This window comes from Fusarium oxysporum, chromosome III (assembly GCF_013085055.1).
Source record: "Fusarium oxysporum Fo47 chromosome III, complete sequence".
NCBI lineage: Eukaryota > Fungi > Ascomycota > Sordariomycetes > Hypocreales > Nectriaceae > Fusarium > Fusarium oxysporum.
The window spans coordinates 3,887,223-3,909,697 of record NC_072842.1 but is presented as its reverse complement, the minus strand read 5'-3'; the positions used below and the strand labels follow the sequence as shown (position 1 = coordinate 3,909,697).

General features: G+C 49.3%; 11 protein-coding genes across 11 annotated transcripts; 5 read left to right on the top strand and 6 right to left on the bottom strand.

Moving 5' to 3' along the window:
- Window positions 1-2,749: 2,749 nt before the first annotated feature.
- Window positions 2,750-3,960, top strand: FOBCDRAFT_25443 (uncharacterized protein). The gene is made up of 2 exons (XM_031177364.3): window positions 2,750-3,058; window positions 3,116-3,960. Exons 1-2 carry the CDS (start codon window positions 3,038-3,040, stop codon window positions 3,719-3,721), a joined length of 627 nt encoding a protein of 208 aa, XP_031048497.1. The 5' UTR covers window positions 2,750-3,037; the 3' UTR covers window positions 3,722-3,960.
- A 350-nt stretch (window positions 3,961-4,310) lies between these two features.
- FOBCDRAFT_290658 (uncharacterized protein) lies at window positions 4,311-8,681 on the bottom strand. Its single transcript, XM_031177362.3, has 3 exons — window positions 7,770-8,681; window positions 4,702-7,690; window positions 4,311-4,648 (listed from the first exon to the last, which is right to left on the bottom strand). The coding sequence occupies exons 1-3, from the start codon at window positions 8,451-8,453 to the stop codon at window positions 4,545-4,547; spliced, it is 3,777 nt and encodes a 1,258-aa protein (XP_031048495.2). The 5' UTR covers window positions 8,454-8,681; the 3' UTR covers window positions 4,311-4,544.
- Window positions 8,682-9,579: 898 nt separating this feature from the next.
- Window positions 9,580-11,322, bottom strand: FOBCDRAFT_219108 (uncharacterized protein). The gene is made up of 2 exons (XM_031177361.3): window positions 10,938-11,322; window positions 9,580-10,879 (listed from the first exon to the last, which is right to left on the bottom strand). The coding sequence occupies exons 1-2, from the start codon at window positions 11,149-11,151 to the stop codon at window positions 9,795-9,797; spliced, it is 1,299 nt and encodes a 432-aa protein (XP_031048494.2). The 5' UTR covers window positions 11,152-11,322; the 3' UTR covers window positions 9,580-9,794.
- Window positions 11,323-11,508: 186 nt separating this feature from the next.
- On the top strand, window positions 11,509-12,702 carry FOBCDRAFT_25415 (tropomyosin). The gene is made up of 3 exons (XM_031177360.3): window positions 11,509-11,635; window positions 11,748-12,052; window positions 12,153-12,702. Exons 1-3 carry the CDS (start codon window positions 11,618-11,620, stop codon window positions 12,313-12,315), a joined length of 486 nt encoding a protein of 161 aa, XP_031048493.1. The 5' UTR covers window positions 11,509-11,617; the 3' UTR covers window positions 12,316-12,702.
- FOBCDRAFT_25418 (nucleolar protein 12-domain-containing protein) lies at window positions 12,544-13,383 on the bottom strand. The gene is made up of 2 exons (XM_031177359.3): window positions 13,086-13,383; window positions 12,544-13,019 (listed from the first exon to the last, which is right to left on the bottom strand). The coding sequence occupies exons 1-2, from the start codon at window positions 13,296-13,298 to the stop codon at window positions 12,594-12,596; spliced, it is 639 nt and encodes a 212-aa protein (XP_031048492.2). The 5' UTR covers window positions 13,299-13,383; the 3' UTR covers window positions 12,544-12,593.
- Window positions 13,384-13,565: 182 nt separating this feature from the next.
- On the top strand, window positions 13,566-14,783 carry FOBCDRAFT_219106 (uncharacterized protein). Its single transcript, XM_031177358.3, has 4 exons — window positions 13,566-13,718; window positions 13,782-14,116; window positions 14,169-14,417; window positions 14,473-14,783. Exons 1-4 carry the CDS (start codon window positions 13,624-13,626, stop codon window positions 14,610-14,612), a joined length of 819 nt encoding a protein of 272 aa, XP_031048491.2. The 5' UTR covers window positions 13,566-13,623; the 3' UTR covers window positions 14,613-14,783.
- FOBCDRAFT_219103 (uncharacterized protein) lies at window positions 14,784-15,506 on the bottom strand. Its single transcript, XM_059609519.1, has 2 exons — window positions 15,245-15,506; window positions 14,784-15,166 (listed from the first exon to the last, which is right to left on the bottom strand). Exons 1-2 carry the CDS (start codon window positions 15,428-15,430, stop codon window positions 14,969-14,971), a joined length of 384 nt encoding a protein of 127 aa, XP_059466985.1. The 5' UTR covers window positions 15,431-15,506; the 3' UTR covers window positions 14,784-14,968.
- A 129-nt stretch (window positions 15,507-15,635) lies between these two features.
- Window positions 15,636-16,943, bottom strand: FOBCDRAFT_219101 (cyclophilin-like domain-containing protein). Its single transcript, XM_059609518.1, has 4 exons — window positions 16,433-16,943; window positions 16,248-16,374; window positions 16,035-16,186; window positions 15,636-15,917 (listed from the first exon to the last, which is right to left on the bottom strand). Exons 1-4 carry the CDS (start codon window positions 16,755-16,757, stop codon window positions 15,778-15,780), a joined length of 744 nt encoding a protein of 247 aa, XP_059466984.1. The 5' UTR covers window positions 16,758-16,943; the 3' UTR covers window positions 15,636-15,777.
- Window positions 16,944-17,200: 257 nt separating this feature from the next.
- On the top strand, window positions 17,201-17,970 carry FOBCDRAFT_219099 (uncharacterized protein). The gene is made up of 3 exons (XM_031177353.3): window positions 17,201-17,312; window positions 17,368-17,412; window positions 17,470-17,970. The coding sequence occupies exons 1-3, from the start codon at window positions 17,310-17,312 to the stop codon at window positions 17,779-17,781; spliced, it is 360 nt and encodes a 119-aa protein (XP_031048486.1). The 5' UTR covers window positions 17,201-17,309; the 3' UTR covers window positions 17,782-17,970.
- Window positions 17,971-19,742, bottom strand: FOBCDRAFT_219097 (membrane dipeptidase-domain-containing protein). The gene is made up of 4 exons (XM_031177352.3): window positions 19,320-19,742; window positions 19,051-19,263; window positions 18,628-19,000; window positions 17,971-18,575 (listed from the first exon to the last, which is right to left on the bottom strand). The coding sequence occupies exons 1-4, from the start codon at window positions 19,621-19,623 to the stop codon at window positions 17,999-18,001; spliced, it is 1,467 nt and encodes a 488-aa protein (XP_031048485.2). The 5' UTR covers window positions 19,624-19,742; the 3' UTR covers window positions 17,971-17,998.
- A 1,074-nt stretch (window positions 19,743-20,816) lies between these two features.
- FOBCDRAFT_219092 (uncharacterized protein) lies at window positions 20,817-22,439 on the top strand. The gene is made up of 4 exons (XM_031177351.3): window positions 20,817-21,559; window positions 21,605-21,671; window positions 21,728-21,963; window positions 22,025-22,439. Exons 1-4 carry the CDS (start codon window positions 20,942-20,944, stop codon window positions 22,295-22,297), a joined length of 1,194 nt encoding a protein of 397 aa, XP_031048484.1. The 5' UTR covers window positions 20,817-20,941; the 3' UTR covers window positions 22,298-22,439.
- The last annotated feature ends 36 nt before the right edge of the window (window positions 22,440-22,475 follow it).

Here is a 22,475-nt window from a genome sequence, read left to right as displayed (position 1 = left end):
CGATATTGTTCTCGTCGAGTCAACTGACACCGGGTGGGTGGTTCCCAGATTGAGGCAACCTGGTGGCTGTAGCTGTCATTAGTTTATGAGAGAACCGGCAGCTAAGAACCGTAGAATTGGGTCGTGAGGTCCGCACCCCTATCAATCTGGAAAAGACATTAAAGATGTGAGGATTGACCAACCAAATTGCTGGAATCAGAACCAGACCCCTGTTGTGCCTCAGCTGTGATCCTGGAACAAGAGGCAACGATGCATTAGCGGACAAGCCTCTTTCCAGGCCCCCGTTAAATGTCTTGGACTTGAGGTGGTCTCGTGGGCCAACTATCACCTTTGTTGAGTAATATAAAAATACCCATGAAGATCGTTCACGCTCTTGATCTGCACCGGGGGTGGAGACAGCATAGAGGGAGATACCGGGGCTTCAGATAGAGGCACGGCACGAGGATATTCGTATACGGCAGAGAATAAACTCTTATGAGCTTCGGGATTGAACTCAAGTCGACGATACTTAGCGCAGTTGGCGAGCTGAAAGATGGCAGACCAGTGAACGGACTAAAGAATTTAGTTAGATATCCAAGCGCTTTTGACGGGAACGCCGTCAGGTCCGTCCAAGGAACAGCAACCAGGTATGGATGGATACTGCAAGCCGCGGACGATGACACGCAGCTAACAAGAACAGGGGCGTGAACAGCAGGACACAGGTTTGCAAGGGACCTGCACCACACCTGTGCTATCGTGAGTGGGCGTTGGTTTCCAGTGCACGGGAGTCGATCGACCGGGAGTGAGTACCTGGAACTTGGCGAGGGCTGCGGCAGCCGAGAGAGTACCACTGGATGCATGACGAGTGCTTGTGCTTGAATGCGTGTGTGTATGCATGCTTGTGCAACCATTGGCATGATGAGGTTGTCGCGAAATAGTTCTAATTGCGGATTGTGATAGCAAGTGGCTTCAATGGTTCGTTATCCTGCTCGAATTGTCAAGAGCCTCATTTTGGATATGTGTCGCCTTCTGTACCAAATAGACTGGGTACTCTCTGTATGCGGACACGGAAAATGAGGTTTCTTTACAGCTTAGCTGTGCAGTAGCACCACAGCTAGACTCGGACAGGCGTGGGGTCTGCCCCAGAGCCAGATAGAGGGTATCGAATCGGTGGTTTTGGAGGGCGCTGGGATCCCGTACAGTCCCTCGAATGAAGTCTGTCGGTGAGTGAATGACGGGCAATTCAGTATAGTCTAGTGCATGCATGTAGCAGTCAGTGTCTAGACTCAATGATGCTGCTCCCTCCCGCTGAAGAAGAAAAGTGAGGGTTGTACAGGGGCAGGGGGGGTTGAGACAACCGAGACAAGGATGAGGTGCTAACTTAGAGGCTCGCTTAGCACTCATCACTTGTCACTTAGCCTCAACTCATCACTCACCCTGGAAAGTTTAGTTGTGTTTCGGCCTGACTGGGCATTGGATCCAATGTCAAGATGGGCATTTTCAGAGAAACAAAGTGTCCATTGTGTGTAGAGGTATGGATGTAATGGAGGGTGTGGCAAGCTGAGAGGTACCTAACTGCCCTGTAAGGTACAGTAAGTACATTGGATGTGCGGAGGTTACGTAGGAGAGTACGACTATTATAAATTAAGTTTAGGTTGAGATGGATGGACGGAGGAAGGAGAGCCAACCTCAACTTACCCTTTGCCTTACCTTACCTCTGGTCCTTCCAGTTACCTCCTTCTTCTACCTACCTTACTTTCTTACTGATTGACCACTTTTTCGCCTCAACCTTGACCCATGACTTCCCATCTATTATTGCTTCTTTGGAGCGTTACAATTTGAGGGAAGGTAGGTACTAATACTCTCGGTATACCTGCCTTTTGCCCGGAAATATAATACTTGCCCAGACCCTTCCTGCTTCATACATATCCTACCTATTTTTCTTTACCTATTGTTCACTGCATCCCCTTGTGTCTATCTGTTTGTGATTGATATCAACACAACCTAAGAAAGACAGGTCAACTACCGAAGCCCCATCGCGTGCCTACTCTATTTTTATTCATATTTTTATCACATCCTCCGTTGGCACTTTGATTTCTTCTCCCTCTTCAATTACCCAGCCATTTTATACAAACAATATACCTACCTACCTATCTACCCTGGCCTAGCCTTTGCGATTGCCCTCTACTGTCATTCTGTCAACCTCCACCAAACATCTTGCATACAATGGCTGTTTGCCCGATCAGCAAGTCTCCTACTGCATGAACTACTTCTATCCCAGAAATCTTATCATACTTTTCTTTTTACATACCATCTCAACCAAGCACATCAGGTCCAGATTCACACATCGTTGGTGTGTTTTAACTACCTTAGCATCTGACTTGAGCCAGCAAATATACCTACCTTATATACCGACGTATTGGAGGCACAACACAGTACAAATCAAGTCAAGTCGAAATATCACCGTGCGACACTCGCCTAACTCGTCGTCCTCGGCCTCATTAATTGTCGACTTACACCGGGCCCATACAACCCACTCAACGCTGAACCCCGGTGCTTCGACCGGCCAATCACCATTTCAGGACTTCTAGCTCATCTCTATTCTTTGACTCTCCTACCTATCTCAGATTACACTACGCGCCCCATCAAAGTCATATCCGCCTTCTCGTCATTACTTCCACTGGTGGGACTCTCTCTAGTCTCTGCCAGTCCAGACTTATACTGCCGATCCTCTCGTGGGCCCTCCTGTTTCAACGCAATTCAATTCAACGAATTGGTGCCAAGTGAACTCAGGTACCCGCTATCGGGTCATCTTCTTCTTCTGGACCCTGAAGTTCTTGTGAGGGCTAGGATTTGGTGTTTCTGAGGACCGACCTTTTTCAGTGTGAGGTAGTTTGGCTACGAAAGACAGTCGCTCTTAAGCTACGTCTTTGACGCTTCATCTTCTGCAACCATCACGGATCTGAGCCCCCCTGAATTTTATCACTTCTCAAGTCTGCAGCGAAACGGGTACCTTACTCTCATACCAGTCATAAAACAACTCCTACATTCAGCCACTATGTCAACACAGTTTCCAGTCGTACGTGGTTTGCTTACCAAGCCTCCAAAATTTCGTATCAGACTAACGTATTCGTAGTTCCAACAAGACCAGTTTGACATTTTCGAATGGCATCCCAAGTTCCTGTCTTGCCTTCGGTACTTTATCGACCATGCTCAGTATAGCCCAGCAGTTCAAACTGTCGCTGCCTGCGTCAACATTCTCCTCCCTTTCCAGAAAGGAAATCTACATCCCCTAACGCCGACACGCAATGGGCCCCCTTCATCTTCATCTTCCTCCAGAGCGTCAGTTTCTGGAAGTCTACCCCTGGGATCTACCTCAATAACTCTCATTCCTTACATTCGCCGTCTCATAGTGACAGGTTTCGATACGCCTGCAGTTCTCCATGGATTCTTCGGTGACGATTGGGTGCTTGGCATTGGACGGGTTCACGAAAGTGAGCGCAGAAACTACATGTTTGCCGCCAAGAGCGATAACTGGCTGAGAGTCAAAACTCAATATGATATGGACGATGGGCAAACAGTCCCATTTCTGAGACCGCTACAGAACGTTACCGAGGAAGAGATACAGGCCGCTGAATCCAACTGGAGCGAATGGCTTGCAATGCAAGACTGGATGCTTGGACCGAGGGCTCCGCCGGATCTCAGCGAGCATTTTGTCACGGTTAAGAAGGAACGCGACTGATCATATGAGAAGTGTTTAGAAGCACATATCCTACAAATGGCTCATGGTAGAAGGCAGCCGCTCCGGGCATACGATAGACGGACTGGATACGACGCTGAAACCAGCATATGGAATGAAACTCATCATTCAAGGAAGAAAGCAAGTAGATAGTTGAATTACTTTGATTAAGGGGCAAGGTAGGGAATCAGCACCTACACTTCCACCCTTGCTAGCATAGCGATGTCAATTCACTGTTTTTGGACATTTCTCACATGTTGACCCTCTTAAGTCCACTGTCATCTTTCATTCCTTGCGCCAGAGTTACATAAACTCCGCATCTATCTGTGTTGATTTGGTTCGGTATATACAGTAGCATCAGCCCGGCAATTACTGATCCTGACCGACCCAAGATCAAGGTGGAAAAGCCCAGCACTGGCCGGTTGAACGCCCCACGAAAGCTCAAGTATCCCCCTTTTCCTTTTCATCTTCAGGTAGTAAAACAAAAGTCCAGGCCCCTTTTCTCCGTCGACTTTATAAGATAGAACGAAACTGCGAAAGCAGCGCAAAGCATTCCCCCACTATACGTGAGTATCTTCATCCCCAAAACCCTTATGGGTTGACCAAGTGAGCTTTCTCTGAGCCATGAGTACCACACCCCAATTTCTCTCCCAACGCCATGATGGGAAATGGATCCCGACCCAATGTACATTTTACGTCTTTGTGCTTTCAGGGATAGTGTGCCCAAAGACGGTGTGGTGTCAATAGTAGTAGGATAATGCATGAGCTGAAAACATGACGAAAAAAGACTCGCGAAGAAACAAAATTCAAAGGTATTATAGTAGTGTCAGTTGAGGAAGCCCTTGCAGGCCGCTGTGCCGCAGAGGCAAGGAATGCGGTCTAAGCTGCCGATCTCACGCTCAAACTTGTAATCGTACGTTAACTCCTCGCCTGTATGTTTGTTAGCATTGTGTCGATGGCTACGGCCAAGGGGGAATACGTACTCATGGCAATGTCCTGCAACGCGTAGATGACAATGCGCTTACTTCCCTCGACCTTGATGATCTTGGCAGTGCAATTAGGTTCGCAACTGTGGTTGATGAAACGCGCAATGCCACCCTTCTTTGTCGCGTCGATGACGGTATTGTCGTCGATACGGAACAGGTAACTGCTTCCAATGCCACTTTTGAGGTAACGATTCTCGCGGATCTCGGCAATCTGCTGTCGAACTTGCTCTCCGACATACTCAATAATCATGTCATCCTTCGCAATGTTCTCCATAGCATATAAGCCCCAGTTGTGAATGGCTGAGCGAGCAAACTTGACGGGTTTCTTCCGCTTCTTGAGCTGGTTGAATTTGAAGATATCAGAGTCTTGGCCGAGTGTCTTCTTTTGGTCGTTGAGGTCTTGCACATAGCGACGGTTGGTGGCGCGTTTCTGTCGTTCACTATCATTAGCAGCCTGTTTCTCGATGGCGATTCTTGCTGCATCTGCTGCGGCATCCTTGCCCGACTTGTTGCGGGCTTCTCGCTCCTGTCTTGCTTTTTGCACCTTGATATGGTGAGGTAGGTACTTGGACTTTTCAGAGTTGAGAATCTTCTTGACACCCTCGGTGCGTGCGCAGCCAGTAGGGTTGGGTACATAGTAGCCACTGATAGTGACAGGAGAATCCAATGTCCTGCTGGCAGAGTTGAGCTCCCTGATGCGGTTACGGGTCCATAGCCACAACTCTGGGTTGCCGATGTCCTTGGCAGTGAACCTCCTGGAAAGTTTTGAGAGGTCAGGTATGTCGCTCTGACCAATTGCCAATCCTTGGAAGAGTGGTAAGTCAGGCTTGGCGCCATCGGGTAACGCCAGTGCAGGAGTTAAGGGTTCTGTTGACAGGAGCTTCTCGTCATACTTCTCCGTAACGTCCTCCTTTGTGGTGGACTTTTCGGTGTCCGCTCCAGTCTTCTTAGCATTTGGAGGTTCCACAGCTTCTTCCTCGTCACGTTGAGAGTCTGTCTCTATCTGAAGGTCCTGGGCCTCGAGCTCCTCAAAAATCTTCGTCTTCTTTGCCCTGGATGGTCGTTTCTTCAGAGGTTTACCGACGACTGAAACTGGTGTTTCAGAGCGGGATATTCGACTATCAATGTCGTCACCTGTTTCTGGTTCGGGGATTATGTCCACAGAATCTTCGCGCGTCTCAAATCCCGACCCAAGCGCTCTAAGCCTAACGCCAAACAATTCCTCATCAGACTTCTTTTGACGCTTGAAAGCCGATTCCACTGATTCTGCCAACTTCCGCTTTCTGGAAATAGCAGAATCTGCTATAGCGAAGCTGGCTTCGGTCATAGAATCGTCCTCGCCTTGCTCCCATGGCACAAAGTCATCCTTGGATGCCTCGTCATCAGTGCTCATCCGGCTGCGAGGTCGCGACTCGGCTTCTTCTGTCTCACGCGCCAACAGCGTACGAGTGTCCGTGTCGTCATCGGACTCGACATCACTATCAAGGCTTCTGAGACGGTGATGCAGCGAGCGGAAAGCATTTCGAGCAACAGGTGGCCGTTTTCGTGCGAAGGGGTCAACAAAAGCGTTCTTTTGCTTGACCTTGGTTTTACGAATTCTCGGTAGAGCTTTGGGTTCAATTCGACCAGTTCGTCGCTCAATCGGATCAGCTCGGGAGTTGGGAGTTCCTACACGTGAGCTGTCATTGCCATCTTCGATACTGGCTATGTCCTGCAAATCATCAGGATGCTCAATGTTCAACTTCCGGCGCTTAGCGGCATGGTTGGCAGGATCCAGGAAATCCGAGAGAGCAGGTGCGGCGACCTTGGTGCGAATGTGTCGAATCAGATGTTCTGTCATCTCACGTCTAACAACCTCCACAGCCTCGATCACTGGATCAAAGTTCTTAGCTCTTTGCTTCTTCTCCTCTTCAAAATCCGCTTCCTCTTCTCTTCGCCGCCTTTCCTTCTCGTCGCGATATCGTGGCTCGGTATTTGTTTTTCGCTCTGGACTTGCACTGGATCGTCGGTGACCCGAGGCGCCATCTCGACGGGGACGAGGTAAGCATAATTGCATAGTCATGTCATAATTGAAAAATTCGGTGTGATTAACAGCACGAAAACATCGTTCAGCTTCTGACTTCCCGGTGAACGAGTTGCGGAACACGATGAAATAGCCCGACTTGTCGACCCGGATTTCTTCAAATCCGTAATTCTTGAGTCGTTTCTTCATGTGTGGAAGAATACTTGGTAGTACTGGGACACTATCGCCTGTAACGTAAATATATGGATCATCCGCGAGTTTTTGGGTAAGGTTCGAAGATTCGAGGTTGAGGCCTTTTTGTTGCGAGGGGGGTAGAGAAAGTTGTGGTGCGCCTGGAACTACAGGTTGTCGCTGTGCTGAGGGACCCTTAGGAGCGGTTGGGGGAGGTCTAGTGAATCCAGGAGCAGTTCCAGATTTGGGACCAGTCGGGGGAGCTTTGGCTGCAAGAGCAAGTCGCTCTTGTTCCTTCTTCTCAAACTTTTCCTTTTCCCTCTTGAGGTGCTCTTCCAGCATACGTCGGCTTCTGCGCCCTTCCGCATCATACTCTACACGAACGATGTCGGCGTCAACCTTGATGCCTCGAGTCCGTACAGCTCGGCGAGCTGCGTCGATAGCAGAAACGGGAGGTCGGTCGGGTCGCTTAGAGTCTCGGTATCGAATTGTCGCAAATCCAAGATAGCTACCTGTTTCTGGGTGCATCTTGTTGCTGCTCTCGGCAATTTCACCAAACGTGGCAAAAATGGCCGTTACTTTGCTGAAAGGAACAAGCGGATTGTACCTCGTCACTACAATCTGCGTGGGTGGGCCAGGACCAATGGAGGTCTTGGGATCATATGGATACGGCTTAATGTTCTCGGGTGCTGTTCGCAATCGCGATTTAGGGAGGTAGTAATCGGTATTGATATAACCGAGGCGACCGTCCGACTTGGCCAGTCGAGGGTCTTTAGGGGGGGCGTCATCGTCCTAATCATTTTCATTAGCCATGAGTCTTTCACCAAAGATGACGCCCCCCCTTGGGAGGGATGTTTATAGTTATACGTACTCGACCGAACTCCTTGTATGTCGGCTTCGCGTTCTTGCTGACGCTCTTATTGTGTACTCGATCGAGGAGCGGATCATAGGTGCACTTAAGGCCCTTGACGGAGGGCATGGGATCTCGAGCCGGAATGCGCTCATTGGAGGGGAGTCCGTTTGATATCGAGCCATTAAAACCAACGGCGGGTGAGTTTCGGGAGGACTGTCTCGCGGCCCGATCGGCGGTCAGACATGTAGACATATCTGGCTTTGTGGTGGCCGAAGCCAATGAGTTGGGAGAATCTTTGGAAGCGATGGGAGTAAGGCTCGAGGTGGGAAGACGGGACGAAGCTGAAGTTGCCGCGGCACCGTGGCGGGCGGTTGTGCTAAATATTGATGAGGCCGTGCTACTGTATGAGCTGGCCGAGTCGACAGTGCTGGGAATGTCTGTGAATGGTGATTCTGTGTCGTCGGGCTGCGCGGGCATAGTATCCGACGCTGAAACAATGCCGTTTTGGCCAGCGTTCGCGTCCGCGTCTGACGCAGCTGATGTTGATGTAGGGTCGCAAGCGCCGGTCATAGAGACCGGTGTTGACCCAGGTTTGGATTGTTCGCGATCTCTATTGAGGTCTGGGCGAGTCTGAGACTGTGCTTTTACCTTTGGAGCTGTGGGGAAGAATTGCGCGAAGCTCGCGCCTGGCGGGCGAGTCATCGTGACGATGCGCTCTTCCTACTTCTTCCCCCGTGCTCTTACCATGATATCCTTAAGCTGAAGCGTTGAGTGTACACCTAACGGTGGGATAATCTCTGTCTTGCGGCGATTCCAGACGGGTTCTTTTGATCGAGGTAGCGATGAAATTGAAGAGATTGGGAGTGAGATAATGCTTCACGCGACAGAGGGATGCTGAGGTTGAATGTGGCGGAGCGGCGTCACCGACCGACTCTACGAGCAGTAAAGGAGTAGAAAAAGTCGCCAGAGCACGAACAAGCAGACTGACTCAAGCGGTTGATGCGCGCGACAAAGGTGGGCGCGATGATGGATAGCAATGTCCAAAGCGTCGAGGGAAACGAGGGGGAAATTGGTGGGAGAATGAGAAAAAATGGCTGACGACCAAGGAAGTTGACGTTCGCTTCACTCTGCTCTGCTTTGCTTTGACTTTTGGTTCAGGGATGAGTAGAGTTACTTTTAGCGGTAAGGTCCAGGTCAAATGAGAGGATCGCCCAGCCACAGTTTGAGTGGCTTGGAAGGTTCTTGTAGCTTTGATTGGATGTTATGTTTGGGTAGATACACGGTTGGTGGGGATGTGTTTGGTTGCCAATTAACGCGTCCCACAAGACTTCAAGTATTGGACTGGCACCGCGTCAGTGGACGTGGTATTGGATGAATCGGTTTGTCCGTTATTTTGCTGCAAACTCCCTCGTGTTTTGTATTGGGCTTCAGTGTTCGTTTGTCATAACCAATGCGGTGCCTCCTCTTATGTATCCGTACCTTGCTCACCGTTGTTTGAACCATTCGGTTGACAAGGTGCCTTATTTGGAAGCAACGTAGATGTCATCATGCATGAAAGCGAGGCCTTTGTCCAAGGTTTCCATCTGGTCGAAAAATAAAAATGAAAGACACTCTTCTCAGTAAACAAAGGCAATACGATATATCTTTATGAATCCAATTAAAGAGAAACACCGCAATAGCATCAATTCCGTGATCTTTCAGATACAGCTTACCGAATTAGTGAGGTAGAAGACGATGTTTGGATTAGACCTAACCTGTACCATTTCACATGCATGCCAAGACTATATACAGTTGTGAAATCGTACCTTAAAACCATATCAAAGTACAGGTCAGGTTAAGTCATTACTAACAAATTTATTCATGTCAATATTTGCTAGGTGCAGCTAATACTTCGACATGAACCATCTGGCATACAAATATAAAAAAAGCACAGCCATTGTGACCTCTCAATTCAGAACCTTCCAAACTCCGTCTCGTCCCATGTTAAGATCACGACAAGCTTCTTCCCAAACGCCAAATATTTTTACAGTACAAGATGATGGCCTAGAAGTTCAGCTTCAGCTCAAACTCCTCCTCTTCATCGTCAGAGATGTCAAGCGGTTGGCTCAGAGGTGGGAGATCATCATCATCTCCATCCTCATCGAAGATAGACATGAACTGAGGTCTCGGCTTGGTTTCCTCCTGCTGCTTTACCGCCTGACGGAGACGAGTTGGGGTAATAGTAAGATCAGACTGAAGAGAGTTGACTGTCTCGACGGGCTTGACAGCACGCTGTGTTCCAACAGGTGCGGTAGTCCCGCGACGTTGAGCGTTGACCACTGAGGATGCTGATCTACCCCGGTTGTAGCCGATAGTGGTTCGTGATGCAGCAACGCCAGTAGCACTCTCTGCAGGCGATGTCTTGGCAGGCACCACACTTCTGGCGACAGGCTTTTTGCTCTGATACAAAGAAGTGAGAGGCTTTCGAATCTTCGTTGTTCGTGCCACACTCGAAGCCTTGCTGTTGCTACTGGCGTCTGAGTGGATGGACAAAGCAGAGGCAGCGCGCCTTGATGCCAGACTTGAAGGCTGCTTGGTTCGGATGCCTGTGACCTTCCGCCCCGAGTCCGCAATAGTACCCGTTGGTGCTGGTGCCTTGATCTGCACTTCGGTGTCCGAAAGATCGTCAATGTTGAAGGTCAAAGCAGCTCTCTCTTGCTTATTTCTCTCCTCCGCCTTGGCAGCAACCTTCTTCATTGTCTCTGCAAACTCCCTGTCCTGTCGAGAAACTCCATCATCATCGACTGGATTGTAGAAATGCTGATAGTATCCCTTCAGAATATTTTCCTTCTTCAAGCCCTCGAGGGTCAGCATATCCTTGGGAAAGCAGTCCGATTCGTATGGGAGATCCTTGGGCTTTGGCGGGGCATATTCAGGTTCTTCTTCCTGTGGCTCGATGGGCTTCTGTTCTTCCTTGAGTCGGATTTCGAGAGGTGCAAGATCCACTGGTCGCTGCTTGGGCTTCTGTGCCGTTGGCTTGAGTTGCGTTTGCTCAATACCCTGGATGATGTTCTTAACACCACCAAGTTGCCCGTTCTTAGCCTTGGCATTGGTGGTCTTGTTGCCCAGAGGAGCTCGATTCTGGGTACCTAATAACACATCTCCAATTAGCATCTTGTTCTTTGTCCTGGAAAGAATCATGCATACCCATTGGGGTAACCATGGCCTGTCGTGTTCCATTGCCTTTGTTGATCGTCTTCACTCCACCCAATCCGGTCTTGCCAGTAAAGGCAGTGGGAGCATTCTCGTCATGCTGAGGAAATCGAGATGGCGTTTTTGGAAATCGTGTATTGTGTTGCTGTTTGGTTGGAACTTGCTGGCTAACGACCAGGTTCTCTTGGTCGCGATGCGCCGCCAACATGATGGCTACTACGAGCGAATCAAGGATTCAGTATATCTTTGTCTGTCTCCGGGATAGAATTAGGCAGATGTTGGTCCCGTCATTGAATTCATTAATCAAAGAGGTAATTACGGTTGGAAGATGAAAGGGTCATTTGCTCATCTGCCAGGACCTTCGCGGCCGGGATGTTTTGGTCGGCCTGTGCTGGCTGGCGGGGCAACCGCTATCTTTGGGTGCATGTTCCCTGGGTTTACAGTGGAAAGTGCCGGCATGTCAGCGCCACACCTCAACGACCGCCACAAGCCAATGGGGCTACACTCAGACGCGGCCTCCACCGGGGCAGCTGTGGAGGGGCATCACTCCTCCCCTTTCTTGATAGGTACTTAACCGCTTCATCTTACATCCGAACAACACGACCTCTGTCCTCATCGCCGGTTTCCCTTCAGCCTTTTCTTCAACATAAACAAACCTTTCGCCGCTTATCAAAATGGATCGCATCAAGGAGGTTAGTTGTCCAAAAAGTTCCTTGCTACCCCGCCATGGCAACCTAAAAGGAACCGTTGTGGAGGGGTAAACTATCGTTGGTCGACCCATGCTAATATGGCGATGGTGGATAGAAAATGAACCAGCTCCGTCTGGAGGCCGACGAGGCCAGCGGCAAGGTTGAGGAGCTCCAGAGCAAGGTTAAGGTTCTCGAGCAAGAGAACCTGTCAAAGGAGCAGGAAATCACTTCCCTCCAGCACAAGAACAACCTCCTCGAGGGCGAGGTCGAGAAGCTTGAGAACGCTGTAAAGGACTTCAAGAAGGCCGCCGACGAGGGCCAGCAGCACGGCACTCAGAACGAAACCCTTCAGCGAAGGCTGCAACTCCTCGAGGAGGAGGCCGAGGATGCCGACAAGACACTCCGTGAGGCCAACGAGAAGTACGTTGAATCCCCTTAGCGAGTCCCCTTACCGCCATTTCCACAACCATCAATTTTAAACACCATAAATGATACAACGGCTAACAGAGCGATTCTATAGGCTCCGACAGACCGACGTCAAGGCCGGACACTTCGAGCGAAAGGTGCAAGCCCTTGAGAACGAGCGTGATCAGTGGGAGTCCAAGTACGAGGAGATGTCGCAGAAGTACAACGCCCTCCAGAAGGAGCTGGAGGAGCTCCAGGCCGAGATTGGCAACATCTAATTTATCCTCAAGCTTTAAAGCACTCGCGCCGGATGCAGGATTCATGTTCGTTAGCATGTCCTCAGACATCAGTATACTCGTCCAGTTGTATGATGCCTTGGTTGCAGGTATTTCCAGGTGTTGGCCAGATGAGCGAATGGAGCAGTTGCCGCATGTCATGTTACGTTTCTACTACTAGCTGATTGAAGCTGGCTTTTCTCAAAGGGTATCTTTTGTAAATGGTGCGCTTCTTACATCCTTCTATGTTGTCCAAGTCCATTGAGCTCCGACGTACTTTATCATGCTCTCCTTTTTGCCTTCTTGATTCTCTGCTTCTTATCCGTCAACTGCCTCTCGAACTTGGTCTCGTATCGGAACTTCTTCTTCTTTTTCTTGGGTTCCCGTCGTGACTTTGCTTTTTGATCGTCCTTGGGTTCTTCAACCTTTTTATCCTCCTCATTATCCTTGTCGTCGACTTGGGGTTTGTGTAATCCATCTCTTGTCACCGACACAGACTCGACCGTGACAGTGGTGTAACGATCTTCGTCAATGTACTCTTCTTCGTGATCAACAATATCCAGCTCTGGCTGATCAGGAAAACCGTCCCACTCCCCGTCTGCCTCGTCAGATTCCTGCTCAACCGCTCCAGCAGCTTCCGACTCCTGCAATAATCTGTTTACGGTCTGGACGTGCTCTTCGACATCGCGCTTTCGTTCTTCTCGTATCTAAGTAGAATAATTTAGTACAATTCGAAAGTGAAAGTTGTAATCTCGCTTGAAAATTTGGCGTACCTGTTTTCGCAACTCCAGCTTCTCCTGGCGAGCCCTCTTGGCAGCCTCTTCTTGAGCATTCTTGATACGCTGCTGCTTGCGCTTATGGAAACCAGTCAAATATTCCTGTCGCGCCTCGAAGTCGAAGTTAACTTCCTCGACTGCAGCTGTCATCTTTCGCTTCTTGGATGGCGGAGGCAGAATGCTCTTTTTGGGTCTTGGTTTGGCGAACATGGTTGCTTATGTGCACGACAGTCGTGACGTGCAAATAAAGATTTGAGAATGTATCGAGTAAACTATTTTGTTGGCTACAATAGCAAGAATAGGTAGCATCTTGAACATCGAAAAATCCACTGTCGCGAAACTTTCCCAGGGTAGCTCCACAACGGAACGGATCCCAGCTCTCACCGAGGTGTGCACGCAACGGGGCTTTGCACGTATCGGATTAGTTACGTAAGGTGGCTGCTCCTGCATCAGCTCTCTCAATACTAGCATTATCATCACAAGCTGGAATCGATAGGCAGACACAACGCCCAATAACCAGCAAATATCATCCGTGATGCGTCTTCAGATTCTCGCCAGCGCTCTTGCGCTCAGCGGTTCCGCCGCCGCGTTCTCAGACTCATGGCCATTGGTTATGTTTTCTACCTCCAAGTATGACGCGCGCCTCCGTGTCCTATCTATACTTGGAGCTCCCTACTAACGATGACGATGAAGGTTCTCCGATGCACCCAGCAACAACCACATCCAGACGCGATCCCAAGCTCTCGAGCAGGTTCAGGACCTCTTGACTTCATGTCCGACCGAAAATTACGTCCTGATCGCCCATGAGGGTGTCAACGCCGCTGATCTTCGACGATCGAACTCCATGTCCAATCTTCACCATGCTATCGGCCGCAAGGAAATTCAGGGCAAGTTTATTGTTCCTGAGGTTGTTGGCGAGTCGATCGATGCGGCTGCGATCCAGGACTACATTAAGAGGGCGTGTTATGAGCAGGCAAAAAAGGTTCAGCCTCATTTCACCCTAATCAAGGCTTCCAAGAATGAGGAAGGTCAGTTATATGATAAAAGTCGCTTTGAGTTCAAATTTTGACCATATTACAGAAGTTATCAAGCAGTGGGAGGAGAGTGAGCAATGGTTGAACGATTCATACACTGTCCTTTTCGTTGGCACGCCATCCACCAAGGCCAAGACCACCGCATCTAAGACCGAGAAGACCATCTACGAGCCCGAATTCATCGAGCCTCTGCACATGGACTTGAAGCGCGATGTCTCGGGCAATGCGGAGAAGCCTGGCAACGCCACGCGCGATACCCGTGGTCTATTTGAGAAGTACCAGTTCTTTACTCCTGGTAAGCTTCCTCGGTATAATCTACGCATGCTTGACTCCGTACTAATAAATCGTAGGTATCTTCATGGGAATCATCGTTGCCATTGTGTTGTTCTCCCTGCTTGGCGTTGGTCTGCGGGCTCTGGCTAGCCTCGAGGTCTCCTACGGCGCTTTTGAGAAGGACATGGGCCCCGCTGCTCAAAAGAAGCAGCAGTAAACCACTTGTACTGAATAAACGAGCGCTGTTCATGTATCGGTCTTCCATGTGGAATGATACCTGTATATCAGATTATGGAGTTTGGGTTCCTTTGGTGCGACTTGATGGGAGGATTAGTATCGGCATGTAATGTTGCGAGCATCAGCTGTAGACAGGACATAGGGTCGGGGATCCAGATAAAGGGTCTTGACCCAAATTTATTGAGTACTTTTTCCAGATGCGATTCGAAGCTATGAAAGAATTCAACGCCAAACTCCGTTATGACACCTCTAGTCATAACAACCGACCTCTCTAGTGGTGATGCATCTCCAATGGAATTTTGCAAACGTAACTGATCTTGGCTCGTATTGTCATCTTTACACCAAGTGGCTGGGCAGCAAAAAGTTGGCAATACCCTCCTTGACGGCGTACTGGTGCCCACAGTTACCACAAACGAGTTTTCCCTCAGACATTTGAGTCTCGAGAAGAAGATGGTGAAGATCTTTGAGGGTCTTCTCATCAGCCCGAAGCTCAACTGCTGTGGGAGGCTGTTCAGGGAGCTGAGGGAAACCCAACTGTAACATAAAAGTGTCAGAAACTTGTTTCAACAACACAGGGCGAGTTTCATGAGCGCCTTGTTCTCGCTAACTCACCTCAGAGGCCGTTGTGCAAAGAGCTGTCCAGTCAAGACGGGGCAGCACGTTGAGGATCATGTCAGGGTTCAACTCAATATCGTCTTGGACGAGTTCAGCGTCCTTGGGGTGAAGAGGGTATGAGTCTTTGGAGGACTTGCAGGCCTTGACGGCGCAAGTGAGGAAGTTGAGGCTGAGAACCTTCATCTTGATTTCGGAGAAAATTGAACAGTAGATGCGTTAAATAGTCGTGTAAGAGATCGAGAATCGTCAAATTGATGTTGTCTAGTACTTACACAACTTTTTTTTCTTCTATGGCGGGGGAACTTGGTGGTGAAGTGAGCCCCACGTGACAGGGATGTTCTACTAGAGTTACGTGCTACGAATGCTACAATAATGACCAGACGGAACATAATGCTAATTCACCGTAAATTTAGGCTATAATTCTACAATTGAAAGGGACGAGTAGTAGTCGGTAAAGATCGAAACACACATTTGGTCTTGATATGGTCGGTGTTGTATTGTCTCTTATTGAATACTGAGTCTCGAGTCGCTTAGAATCGAGAGCGCTGACGGGCGTGGCGAAGTCCAACAAAGACAAGACCAGCAACAACGGCAAAGAGGCCAGCCTTCTGGAGAGGAGACCAACCAGCCGAAACCTCCTCCGCAGCGAATTCAGATGTGCCGTAAAGGTCTAATTGAGGCGAAGGCTACGCATCAGCAAATCCGGCCTTTTAGGATTATCAATGAGGGCGAGGCAACGGACTGGTGCAAAACAAGAGTGTTGCCTCTTAGAGCTCAACGTGAATACCTTCAGGGGGGACATCAAGCTCGCCGCTCTTGGCGATCTTGACCGCCTCGACGGGTCGGTCGGCACTGCCAGTCTTGGTGTTCTCGATCTTCTCGATGATGTCGTAGCCCTCAAGGACCTCACCGAAGACGACGTGCTTGCCATCGAGCCACCTGCAGATAATTGTCAGTATTGCGATTGTAATTGGTTCGTTGGAGATGGAGTTGCGCTTACGAGGTGACAACGGTGGTGATGAAGAACTGGGAGCCGTTGGTGTCGCGACCGGCGTTGGCCATGGAGAGAAGACCCTTCTTGGTGTGCTTGAGCTTGAAGTTCTCATCCTTGAAGCGGTCACCGTAGACTGAAGATAAATGTTAGCAATTAATGAATTGGACCGAGACGAAGCTATCGCAACATACTGGACTTGCCACCAGTGCCGTCACCCTTGGTGAAGTCACCGCCCTGGATCATAAAGTTCTTGATGACACGGTGGAAAGCAGAACCCTCATAACCAAAGCCCTTCTCGCCAGTAGCCAGAGCGCGGAAGTTCTCAGCTGTCTCGGGGACAGTCTTGCCGTAGAGGCCCATAACGACACGGCCGAGCTTCTGGTCACCCTGCTCAATGTCGAAGAAGACTTTGTGGGTGATCTTGGGGCCCTTGGCAGCCTCAGCTGTCTGGGCGAGGAAGAGGAGGCCGAGCCCAAGGACCAGGGCCGACACGAAAAGGCGACGAAGATTGAACATGATTGTTGTTTCTCTGATAATCAAAGAATACAGAGGCAGAGAAAGGGAAAGGTTGGAGAGGAGGGACGGGAAGGGACACTTATACCGTAGAGATAGACCACTGACCGGGGGAGCTGGTCCCCGCTGCGTGCGCAATTGGGGGACCTAAACGCTAAACTACCTGCAGATGGTCCCCGCTGCCGGACTGGGAGTGGAGAGCTCACTCTGCGTTCCAGCACGTTTCAGCGGCTAAAGCCACCAGAGGAGCGAGTTCTTTCATTGGTGCCCTGCTAATCTAGGGCCGTGACGCGACAAAAAAGATTCGACATGATGAACACGGGTTTGAACGTAGAGTTCACTAACTTTTAAGTCAGAGCCTCATTCCCCTGTCGCGACTCACCTCTCCAGTGGACCCCGCCGTGCTGGAGCTCCCTGGTGGCCGTCTTGTACATTTCGGTGCAGTAATTAACCCGAGTTTTACCGAATTGTCCATCTTTTTCCAACTGCACGTCTGGTCGGCTTCGGTTTGGAGATCTAGGCATGCGACTGTGATACCCACGATAATCCGTCACCATGGTAAGTTTGCACCCTTTTTTTGTCCCTCAAGCAATCGGAGTTTAACAGTAAATAGGTGTTCCTCGCAGGAGTCAGCTTCGGCGACCAGAAGCTCGTCAAGGTAAGTCTGGCAGCCACCGAGTGCTCTCATCCATTCTCACACCACATCCTTCGATAGAAAGCCCTCGAGTCCTTCTACGCTCTTGGGCCCACAGTATCTGCCCGAATTATGGCAAAATACTCGATTCACAAGCTCGCCAAGGTCGGATCCCTCGCTCCCAGAACCGTCACTCACATTACGGCCGAATTATCACAAATGACCATCGAAACGGACGCCCGCCGCTTGTTACAAGAGAATATTCGACGACTAAAGGATATGGGATCATACCGGGGTAGACGTCACGCAATGGGTCTGCCAGTCCGTGGTCAACGAACAAGGACACAGACGGCGACGGCCAACAGACTCAACAGGGTGGAACGACGAGGTTAAGCGCATCATTGGAAGAGTGGGTTACCTGGGTTTGGGTATGAATATCGGCAAATATCCCCAGAGAGGATGTTATGGCATGTCTAAATGCTAGAGAGATTACACCGAGGAGAAACGACAAGCCAGGCTATCTCCTTGTTATGCAAGACTTGTATATATAATGTACGATCAAATGGAAATGAATTCTATGTGGCCGTGTTCAAGCGCGGTACTACCAACTTTACGCATGTTCCAACGAAGCCTCCTGAGCTTCATCAAACTTCATCTTTGGCAAATCATCCTCCAGCGGCAGCTGTCCTTTGGCCTGCAACTTAGCAGCAACAGTGTCGACATCTTTCCATACGCGCAGCAGATTACCTCCAACAACCTTGGCTGCATCAACATTGCTGACACCCTGTCGAAGGAGTTCGGCGATCAGGTCAGGATATTTGGTGACATCTTCAAGGCCTTCAGGAACAGATGGAATACCGTCAAAGTCGGTACCGATACCAACATGATCGTAACCGATAAGGTTACCGATGTAGATGATGTGCTGAGCCGCGTGCGCAAGAGTCGAGTTCTGCGGATAAAACTCAGGAAGACCATTCTCCTTTCCGGTGTCAACACAAGAGATGAAGTCAGGGGCAATGTTAACCATGACCAGGGAGTTACGCTTCTTGACGAGTTGTAGAACATTGTCTTTGACGTTTCGGGGATGGGGGCAGACGCTCCAGGCGGAACTGTGAGAAAAGATGATGGGGGCTTCAGAGCCAGTCCATTCATCCTTACCGCCTAGTACATCCAACATAGTATCCTCACTTACAGTTCTGGTTAGAATTGTGTTCATGGCGGGGAGCGACTCCAACATACCTGACATGAGAAAGATCAACAATCATGCCGATTCGGTTCATCTCGCCGATAAGCTTGCGACCCAGGGGGCTCACGCCTCCCCACAATGGCTCAGCCTTTCGATCAGGGTCTGACAAGATCGCAGCATCGGCAAATTTGTTGTGGCAGTTATGGGTTAAAGTAGCATAGCGCACACCAAGCTCATGGAAACGACGAAGATTAGACACCTTGTTGCCGATTTGATGCAGGCCCTCGATGCCAAAGGGTGAGATGAGCTTGCCCTGCTTGAAGGCCTCAAAGGCATTGGAGCTGTCGACCTTTTCAGAAAAGTGGCCAGGATAGGCCGCCTGCAGCCTGGTCATAACATCAATCTGGTCCAATGTGAACTGTACGCCTATATGTGTGGTTAGGAGGCTAAACGAACCAAGAACCACGACAACTCACTCGAAGCATAGTTCTTGTCAGAGAAGTCGGAGCCATTTGATGGACATGGAGCAAACAGACTCCAAAATGCACCACCACTCTGACCCTGGCGAAGTCGGTGCAAGTCAACATGTCCAGGAAGCTCACCCTGCTCAAATGGCTGAGTGAAGTTGTCATCATAAATCTGGTTACCGTATGCGAAACGTAGCACGATTGGAAAGTCAACATGCCCGTCTGAAGTTGCTATGTCAATATGCATCTGATCATGGCAACTGTACAGGTCTCCATACCTATTAATGGTGTATGGCTGAGAATATGTCGTGCTCGCTCCTCAGGCGTTCGCAATCCGTTTCCATAGCGAGGAACGCCATTGTAACGATTACTGACTGGCCGATGCAATAGACTAAGTCCTAAAAGTGCTAGGAAAATAGCTATAATAGTCTTTCGAGGTGTTAATTTGGGTGTAGAGGGAGCTTCATGATGCGAGCCTGTATGAAGCTGAGATAGTAATCCTCCCTTGACTGATCTATTTGCGCCCCTGGTTCTCGATGACCGGGTGGTGTTGTATGACAGGAGAGGTTCCTGCCGCCCCATTGCGATGACAAAATGAAATGAATAATGAATCAATGTAAGGAGAGGTTGATGTGAATACGAAACTCATATGACGCTGTAGATGAGTTGAAGTCGTTGCGTTGGGTAAAGTTAAATGGCACAGGGATAAAGATGTAACACCCTGAACTCACGGGCTGACAAATACGGTACGCTCAGGCTATCTGTCAGTTGCCCTAGGATTCAATTTGAACAAGAAGAGGATAGTCACGTTAAATACAAGACATGTCATTAAATCTATACGTTACTTTTGGTAGTTTATACAGGAAGATTTTTGACGTTTGATTTAGGAAAACGAAAGAAAAAAGAACCCTCGAAATCTGATTCGAACAGGCAACCTTGTGATTTGAATGACCTCTGGCCAAGCTATAGAGGGCTAACCATTTCTGGATAGACTGATAGCGGATACCAATTCCTTAAGAGGCATAGCTTCACAGATCTACCACGACACGGCATCGCCAACCACCAACACCATCAATTCGCCCTCATTGCCTTACATTTCTACTATTATGATGCACTCGGCTCTCCGATCATCCAGAGATGCATAATTCTTAATAAGAGAAGGACCACATAAGAATGAGGGATAGTGAGAGTAGTTAGGCTTTAATTGGAAGCCTTGAAAATTTTGAACACAATTGTCTGCTTCGAATGATTGGTGGAGGATGCCTTAGCACTCGCAGGTACTTACATGACTCTACCGTTCCGAGATGTCCGTTAGGGCATTTCCAGCAATCATGCATAGAATAGTTATGCAAATGCTGTGCAAGCACTGGATATACGCTACTACGGAGAACCCCAGAGACAGAAGCGCAATTCGGAACCCCACTTTCAGCCCGTTATATTACCGTAACCAAAACGGAGACACCGTTTTCAACGGTTGAGGCAGGGAGGTATTCGACATGAAAGGTACCCAAAAGTCGCCAAACTGCCTCAGAAACCGAGTCGTTTTCTTCATAATATAGGACTCTGATGTAAGCCAAGTTGGTCAATTCTTTCTCTTAAGATTACCTAGAATGAAGAAGCTTTATGATCAGTTCTGAAGAGTTCTATAAAATTTAGATTATGTTATTCATAAACTCGGACCACTCTATCCAGATTACTTATGATGAATTATGGGCAACTACAGTCTAAGAATGGGCTAAACTTATGTTGTCGGAAAGGCCAGGTTCCGATTCCGGCGGGGTGGTTCTGGGTGTGACTCCCAACGCTGACTTTTGGAGGGGCAGCAACACGCCTGAAGTCAATCCAGAAAAAAAGTGGTCTCCTTCCTTTCGCGATCTTTCCTATACAATTCCTACGCAAAATGTCGAGTCAGTCAACGGAAGAGAGGCTCGCCCTCATCAAGGAGAACCTCGCTGAGGTCCTTAACCCCGAGATTATCGAGTCCATTCTGGCCGAGGGGAGAAACCCCAAGATCTACTGGGGCACCGCTACAACGGGCCGCCCTCACTGTGGTTATTTCGTGCCCGCCGTTAAGATCGCCCAGTACCTCGCTGCCGGCTGCGAAGTTACCGTCTTGCTTGCCGACATTCATGGCTTCCTCGATAACCTGAAGGCTCCAATTGAGCTCGTGGAGAAGCGCGCCGAGTACTATAAGTTCGTTATCACTGAAATGCTCAAGGCCTGTGGAGTCCCTACCGATCAGCTACGATTCGTCTTTGGAAGCTCCTACCAAAAAACCGCCGACTATGTGATGGACCTCTACAAGCTTGCCTCAGTGGTGTCTGAGCACGATGCCAAGAAGGCTGGTGCTGAGGTGGTCAAGCAGACTGGCAATGCGCCTCTCAGCGGTCTCATGTACCCTCTGTTGCAAGTGTTGGATGAGCAGTATCTCGACTGCGATGTTCAGTTTGGCGGTGTTGATCAGAGAAAGCTTTTCACAGCTGCCACTGAGTGGCTGCCGAAGCTCGGATACCGAAAGGTGCGTTTGCGCCCTTGTTGGAAGAAACACTACTGACTTTATAAGCGTGCCCATCTCATGAACCCCATGGTTGCTGGTTTAAACGGAAACAAGATGAGCTCAAGCGATGAGAGTAAGGGCTTCGCCCGTATATCCCTGATGTAAATCATGCTAATAGATGGCTTTTAGATAGCAAGATCGACCTCCTTGACGCACCTGATGTTGTGACCAGGAAGATCCGCAAGGCAGAGTGTGTTCCCAAGGAGGTTGAGGGCAACGGTGTCCTTGCACTTGTGGAGTATGTCTTGCTACCAGTTTCTGGCTTGAAGGCCGGTTCTCGATCGTTCAAGGTCGAGAGACGTGAAGGCGAGCCACTGGTCTACAGCGATATTCAGAAGGTTCACGAAGATTACCGAAACGATGTGGTATGTTTTGTCAATGGATGATTTCATTGTTGAAGACGGTTACTAACACGATGTGTTCTAGTTGACACCTCAAGACCTGAAGGCTGCTGTGACCAAGGGATTCCACGAGCTCATGAGCCCTATCCAGGCTGAATTCGAGGCCTCAAAAGAGTGGCAGGAGGTCACACTCAAGGCCTACCCCCCGCCCGTCAAGAAGGAAAAGAAGGTCAAGAACAGGGGAACCCGATTCCCAGGAGCCAAGGGCGGTGACAATGCCGAGGCCGAACTGACAAAGAAGGCTGAGGACTTGACAATCAAAGACGTACAGGCAACTGAGGCCAACCCTACCGCATAAGGAAAAACTAAAAAAAAATGAAACAAATAGAAGAAACAGGTTCCAAAATATAAACAGGGTCACATTTACGATTAGCGATTCAACAATGTTAGACAAGAGTCTGAGATAAACAAAAGTGTTCAGGAGCCAAGTAAAAAGACTGAGATGAAATGATATATTGAAACAAGTAAAGAATTAT